The sequence below is a fragment of the Ricinus communis genome, chromosome 10 (genome assembly GCF_019578655.1).
Source record: "Ricinus communis isolate WT05 ecotype wild-type chromosome 10, ASM1957865v1, whole genome shotgun sequence".
In the NCBI taxonomy this organism is placed as follows: Eukaryota; Viridiplantae; Streptophyta; class Magnoliopsida; order Malpighiales; family Euphorbiaceae; genus Ricinus; species Ricinus communis.
In genome coordinates, this window is record NC_063265.1 from 14,433,463 (window position 1) to 14,447,185 (window position 13,723).

General features: G+C 31.8%; 1 protein-coding gene across 1 annotated transcript; it reads right to left on the bottom strand.

Annotated features, from left to right (window-relative positions):
- Window positions 1–6,237: 6,237 nt before the first annotated feature.
- LOC8284549 lies at window positions 6,238–7,644 on the bottom strand. The gene is made up of 2 exons (XM_002519510.4): window positions 7,251–7,644; window positions 6,238–7,160 (listed from the first exon to the last, which is right to left on the bottom strand). The coding sequence occupies exons 1-2, from the start codon at window positions 7,527–7,529 to the stop codon at window positions 6,564–6,566; spliced, it is 876 nt and encodes a 291-aa protein (XP_002519556.3). The 5' UTR covers window positions 7,530–7,644; the 3' UTR covers window positions 6,238–6,563.
- Window positions 7,645–13,723: the final 6,079 nt, after the last annotated feature.

A 13,723-nucleotide genomic window follows, 5' to 3' on the forward strand; every position in this document is an offset into this window, starting at 1 on the left:
CATGTCAAATGCCAATCTCTTGTTTGATAAGTTTGTGATTGGAATTAATAATTGTCATGTAGAAACTCTTACTTCAATCCACAAAGTTTGTTTTAGCGTGTGCTGGTGAAGATTATATGAATATTAATCTGCGATGTGGATGTAACAAACTTATAAAAACATTTGTTGTAGTTGGATCGATCATTAATCAAGTTTTAGGAGGTGGCGCAATATGATATTACTTGGTAGGATTTTTGTGAAAAACAATGATGAGTTTCTGTCAACATGTTTATTATAATTAGAATTAGAATTAGAATTAATTTGATTAGGGTTGGAGTTAATGGAATAAGAGAATTTAGAGTTCAAATAATAAATTTGGATTTAAATTTATTCAATACTAAAAGGACTATAATTTTTTTGAACAGTTTGAGCGGATATTGAGCCTTGACAAGATATATTAATGTATAAATATATGTTATACATATTCTTTTTATCAAATATAAAAAGTATCATGAGTACACTTTGTATGTTATATATTATATTTAATATCTATCGGATTCAATAATTTCTAAGTTACTAAATTAATACCGATAAGGTTGATCAAAATGATGCTGAAGAGGTTCACAAGAATATAAGGTTGCGAAATAACCCTAAATAAATTTTAATTTATAATTAAGAAAAAAAGAAAAAGCATTTTAGCTAGGATTGGTAATTTTTAAAATAACTCGATTAAATGACAGGGCACAACACGGTAAGTAATTAAATAGATTTGGATTTAGACTAAACGGTTTCAGGATGTTTTACGATACAAAAATAAACTAGGTTTAAATAAATTAACGTGCTTAATCTACTAATAATATGAATAAATATGTTTATTTAAACTGTTCATAGATTAACAGATATATGATACGTATCAATACGTTTAAACACAATTATTTTTTCTCTTCATATATTTATATAAATAATTTTATTATTTATAAAAATATAATTATATTTTAAAATAAAAATAAAAATTTAGGTCATTTTATAATTAATTAAATATATTTTTAAAAAAATTATAATGGTTAGTTTTTTATTTAAAAAAATTAAACTTATTAAAAAGGTTGTATGAGTCAATCTGTTTAACTCAGTTACTAAATTTATCAATATATGAATTTAATATTTTAACGTAATTAGTTAAATATGACATATTCGAAATTAACTCTCTTATATTATACATGAATCTCGACACAATTAAACCGGCGGAATTTTAGCTTAGCAAAATTGCATATAGCCTCTGAAGTAAAGCCTAGACCGGGTCCATGGTATTATCGGCAGAAAATATCCGACAACTCGGGGCTGGAAGAACTCATTTAGGGTCCATTAATTCTTACAACTACCAAATATAAGCTTTAGGTAAAAGAATGGACCCAATGAGAAACATTAGAAGGAAAAGGTACTGGCGGCCTGTCTTCTCCATCAAAAATTATCATATGGGCCGGGTCCTCAAAGGGTAAACATATCTCATTAGACAGATGAGGAGTTCTATGCAAATAAAAGAGTCCTCCTATTTTATGATATCTTTAAGCTTTTGTTACGTGCATTTCCAAAAAAAGAAAGAATCATAATGCAAAGAAAGTATGAATCAACTTTTCTTTTTCTTTTCTTTTTTAGAGAAAAAAAAAAAAGCATATTCATTTCAAAGCCAAAAAAAGGCCAATGCAATGCTAAAAAATGGACTTAAAGAAACAAAAAAGAAGGGCTGTGGCCATCAAAATGAGCAATTGTTGGAGGTGCTGCCGCCACCACCACATCACATCAATACAAACACTATATTGCTCAATGCCATTCATTTACATATAGGCACTCAAAGCATATTACAAAGTCCAAACCAAACAAAATGACCCTCGTGAGTGGAAATTGCTATCCTTGCAACTGGAGAGAAGGGGAAAGAACCCTCAAACCTGAAAATGAAATGAAAGTAACACTCTCTAAGGCCACCCACCAAACTCAGTTTCAGACCAGGGAACTCTGAGGAAATTCCTTAACATTATGAACTCCCAAACTGACCACTTTGCATTACAAGAAACTGTAGCGATAAAAGAAAGATTATTAATATAAATACCTAGAGTCTCTACTGGAAGTTTGTAACTCAAGACCCAATAAGAGCATGAGATCCCAGAAAGGAGGTTAAACACAACGAGTAAAGTAATGATAACTGAACAGAACAGAACTAAGAAAATCCTATTCTAAAAAGGCATTAAAGGAGAAGAATTGGCCAGAAAATTCCCTGGAAGAAAGTTAGAGTGAGACGTAGAAATATCTTATTTTTACTAATATCTTTCTCTGGGAAGTTCTTTCACTTTACCATTACTAGTACTCGATGGCAGTGGAGATAGAGCCATCGGAAGCTTACCGTGTCTCCTTTATTGCTATTTGTGCGAGTGTTTTGCACATATTTTTAATCAGATTATTGAGTTGTTGTTTAGGCTTTTATAGTGTTTGTTATGTCGGTTATCCTTCCGTCGAGTACGGCCAGTTTTCTGGAATATTCATTAGCAGGAAGTACTACGCCGTTGATTATCAGTGGCTGTGCGGTTGGAGAAAGACTCCACCGTGAGGTGGGTGTTGCTGTGGCGGTGTTATACTTGTGTTAGACTTGGAAGATCACTTCCCAAATTCACAGCACCACTTGTGATAGGAGTCTCCTATATATCTCGCCATTATAGGATCTGTACTGTATCCATGGAGGTAGAAATATTCGATACTTCCATCCCCTGTGCCTCCGTATACAATTTCCTTTATAGTGATTTGGTAGCATTGAATAATAAGCCAACAACGACTAGCATCCTTAACTGGCCTAGTTTTTCATGGTTCCTGATCGAAATGGTAACACTGTTTTTAAAAGGGATCTACTATACATAAATGGAAATATAATTTTTTTTGTTATTTCATTTTGTTTTTTTTATTTTTATTGTGTTAAAATATAAAAAATACAGTTTTATAAAACATACATTCTAAATTTTTTTATTAAAAATATAATGTGTTATTTCCTTATAGGCTTTAAAGTTTTATTTTAATTAATATAGGGGCTCTCTTTGTCAAAATTGCAAAATTGCATCACTTGCACTTTTGGTTGTTAGCCTCTTTAATATTAGCATTTTTCACTACTGAATACTGATTGAGCCTATTTCAGAGTATAGAGCTAAATTATACTTTATTCCTTCATATAATGTATTTTATATAACAATATGATGAGTCAATGTTTATTATATATTATACTATATTTAACTCTACTTTTTTTATTTAAATTTTTTTTAGTAAATTCATATTGATAAAGTTTAGCAGTGTTTGGTATAAATGAAAATTTATTTGAAGTTTTATCTCATTAAACTTGAGAAGTTAAATATAACCAAACCAATTTTTATTAAATTTGATAATTTGAATGAATTTAAACTTATGAGCTATGCTAAAAATATTCAAATGTTTTATTATATATTCGCCTTTTATTTATATTTTTATCCCTCTCATCTTTTTAAAATTAAAATATTGAATTTTTTAACGCTTAATTCAAGAATAAAATTCATATAAATTGAATTTTATATTTAAGAGATGTTGAAGTGATATAAGATTGCAAAATGAATCCTAATTAAAGTTCAAAACTAATAATTAAGGGAAAAAAGAAAAGAAAGGCATGTTAACTTTGCAAGTTTAAACTTTAACTCCCACCAATATGCCATATGGCCTTTGAAACAGAGGCAAGGCTGGGGCCATGGCCTATCATCTGCGGAAATCCGACAGCTTTGAGCTGGAGGAACCTATTTAGGTTTCATTAATTCATAATAGCTAAGTCTAAGCTTTAAGTAAATGAATGGACCCATTTGAGAACATCAGAAGAAAAAGGTACTCTCTCTTGGACCAAATTGGTCCATTTCACCTATCAATTCTTGCTCTGACTGCCTGTCTTCCCCATCAATTTCATCATATATGAAACCCGTGAGATATCTTTCAAGAGATCCTATGTTTTATAATCAAGAGGTTCTATGTTATGTTCAGTTTCCTTGGACAAAAGAGTTAAATGAAAAATAAGAGAACTATAATATAATTTGAAATTTAGTATGATACCTGTGTTTTAATAATTTTTCATGGTTAAATATATATTCATATTCTTAAAATTTTTGACTATTTAGTTAGTAAAATATTTTGAATATGATAAACACTCAAGTTGATTATCTATATTATCTTAATATTTTTAATATTATATTTTCATTTAATATATATATATATATATATATTGAATAAATATAGATATTTAAATATTACTAAAGAATAAAATTTAATTTTTTCTTAAATTATATAAGAAATTAGAATCTTAGGTAGATATAAAGTTTTAAATATTAAAGAGGTTAGATAAAGGGTAATTCTATGGTTACTTTGTTTTAATCTACCAATAAGATAATGATAATTTGCATAATTTTTTTAAAAAATTTAGTAACCTATAATTACATGTTATCAATTAAAATGAAATTTGCTAAAGTAACATAAGGTAGTTTTAAAAATTCATATATTCTTAAAATATACAAAAAAATTAGTTTAATTTGTAAAGAAATATGAATATGCTTATCATTTTTCATAATTTAGCAATAAATATCGTAATTACGAAAAGATTTATTATTTTTTTGTAAATTTGCTAATTTTTTCGTAAATCATTAAATTTCACAAAAGTTATCATTTTTATAATATCATACAATTTTTTGCAATTAGTTTCACTTACAAAAAACTAATGTAATTTGCAAAAAGAATATGAAGATGATTATCATTTTTTGTAATTTAGTAATAAATCTCACGATTATGAAAAAATTAATATTTTTCATAAATTTACATAAATTATTAAATTTCAAAAAATTTATTATTTTTTCATAGTATCATTCATTTTTTTTCGCATTAATAACACTTACGGAAAAATTAGTATAATTTAAGAAGATTGTCATTTTTGATAATTTATCGTTTTTGATAATTTAGCAATATATTTCACAATTATGAAAATTTTAATATTTTTCAAAATCATTAAATTTCATAAAAAAATTAATATTTTTAAAATCATTAAATTTCGCGAAAGTAATCATTTTCTCATAATATCATTTATTTTTTTCATAACTAGTAACACTTATGAAAAATTAGTATAATTTATGAAAAAATATGAAGAAGATTGTCATTTTTTATAATTTAACAATATATTTCGTGATTACAAAAAATTTAGGTTTTTTTTTTAAATTTGTCATTTTTTTCATAAATTATTAAATTTCGCAATAGTAATAATTTTTTTCGTAATTTCAGTTATTTTTTTATAACTAGTAATACTTACAAAAATTTAGTATAGTTTATAAAAAATATAAAGAGTATTATCATTTTTCATAAAATATCAATTATTTTTATAATTATAAAATTATAAAGGATTCAACAGATTATGAGTCATTTTTATTTAAAAAATTTAAAATATAGGATCTAAGTTAATTAAGAATTAATGATGTTTAAAATAAAGTAGTCCTAGAAAGCACTTAGATACAAAATCTATTTAAAAAAATATAAAAAGAAATGGGATAATGGCACGGCCTTCGCTCCACGTGTTATGAAAGGGAGACTAACTAATCATGAAGGAAAGAAACGAGTAGTACTGGAAAGGCTATAGACAAATGAAGTAAGGTAACATAAGGCATAGCCTATTTTTATAGAGCATAAAACCATGCACATATTAAACATAGACTTTTGATCTAATTGGGCAATTTTTGAAGCTACCCAGCAAGGGACCAGTATATTTATGGCATGTCCCTGAACTTGCTTCAGCTGTATATATATATATAGGTCCTAGGTTTAAATATGTCTAAATAAACATCTATATATATGAGGTAATTAAGGTAACAATAAAAGACAACAAAAAGAAAAGAAATGACTGCTGCATATCATAAGACAACCAAAGAAAAACACACATGAATAACGCATTCTTTGAATCTACAATGTTGGGACAAATTGGCAAAGATGGTGAAGGCTCTTGGGTGATTCTAAAAGCTATCTTTCTTATTATTCTTTCTCCCAAACCTATCAATTCATGGTAGGTCCTCTTTTCATTTCTTCCTCTAAACATATATCTATTTCTTGCATTATCTCACTCATTCTTTAGAGTATCTTGGATAATTTTTACTCACACTTTATGTAATTCAATTCTTTTAATTAATTATGTATATTCGAAAATTATTTAATTTCGGATGCTAACTACGAAGATTGAGCTCAAATATATATAGTATATAGCAAAGCCTGAATATTAATGGAGTAAGAGGCAAGTCCAGATTGACCCCAAAGAAACAACCAAAAATTTAAGGTACATTTTCACTGTTTTATTTGTATATACGGCATCATGTTTATTACAGTTTTTTTTTTTTTTTTTTTTTTTTTTTCTCTTGTTTTCTTTTTTAACAGTTGCAGCTGTCGGTGGAATAGAATCTGTGATCAATATTGCATTGTTCATCCTTCTTTATCAGCCACTGTTCAGTAGACTGGAGACTATCTCCTACCTTATATGTCATCTCAAATGGGAAATAAGTCTCTCATCAAGATTCTTGCTGAATTTCAGATGCGACAGTTCTAGCCCAAAACTTGAGGTGTTTCTTCATGTCAGCAGCTGCAGATACTTTCGGTAGTCTTAGATTTAACAGTGGTGAATCGGGTCTCCTTATTAGCCATGCTTCTGATAAGTATGGCCTAATGATTCCTTTCTCTTGTTCTTGCTGATCATCTCTAACTATGTCATGATCATCGCTGTCGTAACAATCTTCATCTTCAGGTACTACTTCACTGTTAATGAGTTTGGTGGTGTTGTGTTTATGTTTATACAATCCAAGTCTCGACAATCCAGGAACTACACTTATCATTCTTGGGCTTATCTGTTCTTTCTTGAATATGAAGCCAAGATCCATAAACCCTTTCACTTCTTCTAGTTCAAGCTCTCCCAAGCTCCTACAGCTCATGGATTTCTGTAACACTTTCCTCAATCCAATGTTCTTGGTAAGTCGTTTTGCAGTTGATGGTGATGAAGAATGCGAACGAGCTCTACTCGTAGCAAGATTCAGTCTTGTCGGTCTCTCTTTCTCATTGACTACCATATCTTCTTGTTCTCCTTTTCTATCATTCAAGTTAACCTTTTTGAACTAGTTAAACAAAAACAAGAAAACAATACTTAAAACAAGTGCAAAACCCTACATAATTAAAAGAAGTGGTATAATTATCATTTTTGTCACCTCTAAAGTGATTGGAGTTGATTCTGACGTTGAAGAGATATCCTCTTCTGAAAGAGGTGAAGCAGGTGATGCAGCTTCTTCTTCTTCTTCTTCTTCTGTAGAAGTTGAGAAAGAAAGAGTTGAAGGTAGATTTATAAGAGAAGATGTAATGAGAGGGGTTTGTTGTTTAAGGGTTTTAGAGAGTAGCACAGTAGAGGAGGTTTCAGGGAAGAGAATGATTTGATGAAACCAAAGACGGTCCATAACTCCTAGTAAACACAAGGAATAATGATCAGCCATGGAAGACTGAGAGAGAGAGAGAGAGAGAGAGAGAGAGGTAATGGTAGCTAGAGCTATCGAAGGGGAAGAAAATCCAATGGATTTATGAGAATATAAGTGTGGGATGTGGTGGTGGTGGAAGGAATATTATTTTTATTTTTCTTTTTTTCCCAAGTGAAAGAAAGTAAAGGAATGTGGAAGGAAACGCAAGTGGTGGATCAATCTAAAGTGGACACAATGGAGGATGTGGTCATGAGACAAGGATTCTCTTGACTCCACATCTTTCACGCAAGCTAAATTACTATTTTATCCATGTGCTGCTCTATCAAATCATGTGTGCCAACATTGTGGGACCTATTCTTATTTTTAAATATGTATGAGAAAAATAATAATAATAATAAATTGAGAAGTGGAGTGTGACTTATACCATGGTTGGTTCAATCTGGATATAACAGTTGATTACCCATAACATTTTTAATAAAAGCTAAAAATATTAAATAATAAATATTATGAGATAAAAAAAATTTATTTTTAACAATTTTGATGTAGTTGATCATAATTCTATAGAAATACTAATTCATATATTGACTTCATAAGTGATTTTAACGAACATAATTATTTAAATGTGAGATTATATTTTTTTTATTACTTCTCTACGTATGAAGAATTCAATATTCTCGTAACGAAGGACTATAAAATATTTTAAAAAATATTAATATTTATTTATTAAAATTAATTAATATAAAATAAAAAAGAATATAACAGTAGATTACCAATAATATTAGTAGCTAATAGTTGATAAATATAAAATATTTAACAAAAATTTTTACTAGCATTTATTGTTATATAACAAATGAATGCTAAGGATGGAATTTTCTTTTAATATATATATTGAATTAATTCCTTTTACTAAACAAATTATTTAAAAAAGAATTTAGGAAACCATTAGATGAATGGAAAACAAACCAAATACAATCAGCTGATGATTTGGTTGTATTTACCAAGTGATAGTGATACAGTTAAGTTATTCGAGATCCCTCCCAGTAGCTATTCTTTCTATAACACTGAACTTCATTTTGCTCTTGCCAAAGTACCCACAAAAGGAAAACGAAAACAAACTTCTTTCCAAAACCATTTTAGAAAGTTCTTTTAAAATAATTACATTTTCTCAAAAAAAAATTATATATTTCATTAATAAAGCTATCTTCATCAAAATAATAAAAAAAATTAAATATATATATATAATTTATTTTATAATTATCATTTTTATTGATAAAATAATAAATTATATTTTACGAAAAATATGTTTTACTTGAAATCTAATAGTTTAAATGTCATATTTTATGATTTCTTTTTTTAGTTTGTTTAGCACTCACGTAAAAGAAAATATTGCCATTTTATAGAATGAGAATCCAATACTAGGATAATAAAGTAAACCATAAAATTCTTAAACTATGTCCTAACATAAATATCTTTGCACATAAAAGTATCTCAAAATACCCAAACACATTACATGTATATGAATTTGTTGAAGAAAGAAAAGGAAAAGTCAGAAATTGTGGTCTCCGAGGCTGCACAAGCTAGGTTGTTTGTGCAGACTTCTCATCACTGACCAGTAAGGGAAAAAGGAGTAACCTTCCCTGCAAAGCAGGAAAAGTCACTTCAACCTTAATCCCATAAAGAAATATCTGTTGAAGCAACCGTTAGAGTAGGATTTCATCATGTATATATAGCAATCAACACATTGTAAAGAACTTAGAATTCTATCATATAATATATACACAGATTCACAAATTCTTCATAGTATCAGAGCAGGTGACAAGCCTGTAATCATCATTTACCATTTTGTAACCCACCATCATGTCTCAAACTGATCACAAATTAACCAACATCATTCTCAAAGGAAATTAAAATTATTTCAAATGATCCAAATCGGTCTACATTGGCCTCAGTGGTAGAAGGAAGCTTGGCTTCATCATGACCCTGAAGCCCTAAGAGACCGTAAGCCCACAGCAGTAAATGAGCTCGAGGGTAAGACTGATGGACGCAGGTCATGTTGCTCACCAACACTATGGAGCCCTAAATTTCAAGGCTATGTATGTTGATGGAATCATCAAAAACAATTTGGGATAAAGTAAAAGGCCTATATGGCCATCAACAGAATTTTGCTCATATCTTTAATCTTAAACAAGAATTGGCAAAAATCACTCAGGCACAAAATCAAGTTCACTGAAGATATGCCACATTAAATCTTTAGGCCGCGGCGGAACTTAACTATACCTTCCACCTCCCCGAGTAGAGAAAATCAAGAAAAGAGGAGAGATGATCTCGTGATACTCTAGGATTGCCTGCCCGACCGCTTGGCTCGAGGTCTCAAACCTCTTGTCCTCCTGATTCGACCGTCAAAATGGACACCGGTAAGAATATAGCTATCAGGCAGCAATGCGTAGGGGACTCAAAGAACTCACGATGAATCCCTTGGCCTCACTCGAACTCACGAAAAATCAATCAGCCCGCTTGGCCGCTATGCCATCAAGCGACAAGGCACACAGAGGGGAAGACGGAGAGGGCGAGACGCACGATACGAGACACCGACTACGCACTGCAAAGTGGTCACCATCCGCGCCAGGTTGAGCGCTTCGGCCCGCATCTTCCAATCCGAGGATGGGAGAAAGCGAACGCAGGAAAGAAGAAGAAGAAAGTTCAAGAAAACCCTAGGAGAAAGTGAGATGAGAAGTATATGAAAAATTATGAGGGCAGGCTTAGGTGTGGTACATTCGACCCGGAGCAAACTGGCTTTGAATATTCGGAATTGATCCAACCCGATTTAACTCAACCTAAGCATTTAATATCCTCGGGCCCTCGCTTCTACAACACCAGCCCTTATGTAGAGCCCAAGTCAAGATGGTTTGGAAATCTTGGCCCAATTATAGGCCTTGGTTCTTCAACCCAATGGGCTCGGGTCATCTCAACCTGATGGGTCAGGTTCGGTTCAAATTGCCTTAAATTCAGTACAAAAATTTTCAAAACCCTGTCAAAATGCTTGGATTATTGACTCAGATGCAATAGATTACATGACTTGGGATCCAAAAAATTTCAAAAAAATTAATTCTATCTCGAATTCTCATCATGTGACTGTTGCAAATGAAGATAAAGTCAAAATTCATGGATATGGCACCACAAATTTACTTAACTCCAACATTGAAAATATTTTATTTTTGCCTGACTTTAAATCTAACCTTTTATCAATTGGTAAGATTACTTGTGATTTAAACTACAATGTTATTTTCTCACCTTCTTCAGTCATATTTCAGGATCGAATTTCCGGGAAGACGATTGGTGAAGGAAAACTAGAAAATGGTCTTTAGTACCTCCATAATCTTCCCAAGAAATGTCTTCTGTCAACCAACCCTAACCAAGGCATGTTAATGCATCAGCGGTTTGGGCATCCCTCCGACAACGTTTTAAATAAATTATTTTATTATGACTTGAATTCTAGCAATTATGATATGTGTAAATTTTCTAAACACACTCGTTTACCATTTTCTTTATCTTCCAGTGTATCTGAAAAAGCCTTTGATTTAATACACTCTGCCCCCGTTGAATCTTATAATCATTTTAGATATTTTGTCACATTTATTGACGATTATTCTCGCACTACCTGGGTTTACTTACTAAAAGGAAAAAATGAAGTTTTTTCTCGTTTCCAAGAATTCTTTAATTTCATCCAAAATCAATATAATGTCAATGTAAAATGCTTCGGATTTGGAATCGAGCCCCTAACTTTATAGGGCTCAGACGTGAATATGGATGTGCCTCTAGCTCGTGTGACCGCGGCCGGATGTTTAAGCCCGACGACCTTCTCTCGACATTAGACATATGCTAAATGCTTGGTTGAGTACGCAGTACCGCATTGCTATGCTATTGGGGCAATAAAGGCACTAGCTAGCATCGAAAGAAAGGCCAACTTCTATTTCATTGAAACCTTGGGGAAGATATTTTCTTAAGTAACCTTACACTATAGACTTACCGTCAGAAGTAATTGAACGGGATTAAGAACACTCCCTATTTCATCTCCTTTAGAAAAGAGATCTACATCCGACTGTAGCCAGGTAGCACTTCTAAAATATTTCTTGGCAAGTTATTTTCCACTCCGATAATGGCACGGAGTACATAAAGCAAAATTTTTTTGCATTCTTTAAACAAAAAGGTATTGTGCATCAAACCACCTGTGTTATTACCTCTGAACAAAATGGTGTTTCTGAACGTAAAGATCGACATCTTCTCAATGTCGTTCGTACTCTTCTTTTTCAAAATAATGTCCCTTCTATTTTTTGGTCTGATGCCCTCTTAACTGCAACCTACCTTATTAATAGACTTTCCACAGTCATTTTAAAGCATATGAGTCCTCTAGAAGTCCTCAAAGGTAGAAAAATCGAATTAGGGCACATTAGGGTCTTTGGCTGTGTTTGTTACGTTCATATCAAATGCCATCACAAACTAGATAAATGCTCTGTCAAAACTCTTTTTTTAGGATATTCCTCCACTCAAAAAGGGTATAAATGTTATGATCCCTCGACTCACAAAACCTACATATCTCGAGACGTCACTTTTGTCGAGACTGTTCCTTACTACACTGATAAAAACCGTAATGATTTCTCTGATACTCATGGGTCATGCACGTTATTATTTCCACCTAACTCTGATTTTCATCTTAGCAGCCCTACTGTGGATTCTCTTCAGGGGGAGTCATCTCCAGCCTTAAGGTTAATTCCTTCAGGGGGAGAAAATACAGCTCATGAAGATTAACCTCAACCTCAAGAAGAAGCAATCACCTTGAGAAGATCCACTCGTCAAACTAGACCCCTTAAAATTAAAAGATTATGTGTCTCATTCAGTAACATACCCTATCCAGAGCTTTATTTTCTATAATACCATATCAAGCCAATACTGCAACTACTTAAGCCAGATCTCAACCCATTCTGAACCCACAAACTTTTACAAAGCCAATTCCAATCTCAAATGGTGTAGGGCTATGAAAGAAGAACTTCAAGCTCTAGAAAAAAAATGATACGTAAAATATTGTATCTCTCCCTCCAAATAAGAAACTTGTTGGATGCAAGTGGATATACAAAATCAAGTATAACAGTGATGGGTCTATTGAGAGATACAAGGCCAGACTAGTTGCCAGAGGCTTCACTCAAACTTATGGAGTTGACTACCAAGATACCTTTGCTCCGGTTGTCAAGATAAACACTGTCAGAATCCTTCTTTCAATAGCAGCCAATCAAGGATGGAGCCTATTCCAAATGGATGTCAAGAACGCCTTTTTACAAGAAAACCTAGACAAAGAAGTCTACATGACTCTACCTCCTGGGCATGAATCAATCTCAGACGCTTCCCTGGTATGTAAGCTAAAAAAGGCTATTTATGGCCTTAAACAATCCCCGAGAGCATGGTATTGCCAAACTCAGGCACTTTCTATTAAATATTGATTTTAACAAATGTGAATCTGATTCTTCTATGTTTGTTAAACATACTCACACACACACCATTATTATTCTGGTGTATGTTGACGATATCATAATAACCGGGAACGATGATCAAGGAATAGAGGATATCAAACAAAGTCTGAAAAAAGATTTTGATATCAAAGACCTGGGTCAACTCTCTTATTTTCTAAGCATAGAAATGGCAAAGTCTAAAAAGGGTTTATTCTTATCTTAAAAGGAAATTTATCCTTGACCTATTAAAGGAAACTAGAAAAATAGAAGCTAAACCTGCCAACACTCTGATGGAAACCAAATTCAAACTCAATCTAGAAGATGGAGAACCTCTAGCCAACATATGACATTATCAGCGCTTGGTAGGAAAACTAATATATTTAACCGTCACCAAGCCTGACATATCTTTTGCAGTAAGTGTGGTAAGCTAGTTCATGCATGCCCCCCGCACCAATCACCTAGAAGTTATAGACAGGATTCTCATATATCTCAAGGGAACCCCAGGACAAGGAATCTGGATGAAAAATAACAATTCTAATTCTATAATTGGTTTTTCTGATGCAGATTGGGCTGGAAACTGTGACAGAAAGTCAACCACTAGTTTTTGTGTCTTCGTAGGAGGAAAATTGGTAACATGGAAAAGCAAAAAAATAAAGTGTTGTTGCAAGATCAAGCGCCGAAGCTGAATACCGTGCATTGGCATCTACAGCT

What these genes read in the sequence shown, in the direction of transcription:
- LOC8284549 (XM_002519510.4), bottom strand. Translation starts at nt 7,529, where the DNA reads ATGGCTGATCATTATTCCTTGTGTTTACTAGGAGTTATGGACCGTCTT. An exon ending in CAACTCCAATCACTTTAGAG is followed by an intron (nt 7,161 to 7,250) that starts GTGACAAAAATG and finishes TTGTTTAACTAG; the next exon opens with TTCAAAAAGGTTAACTTGAA.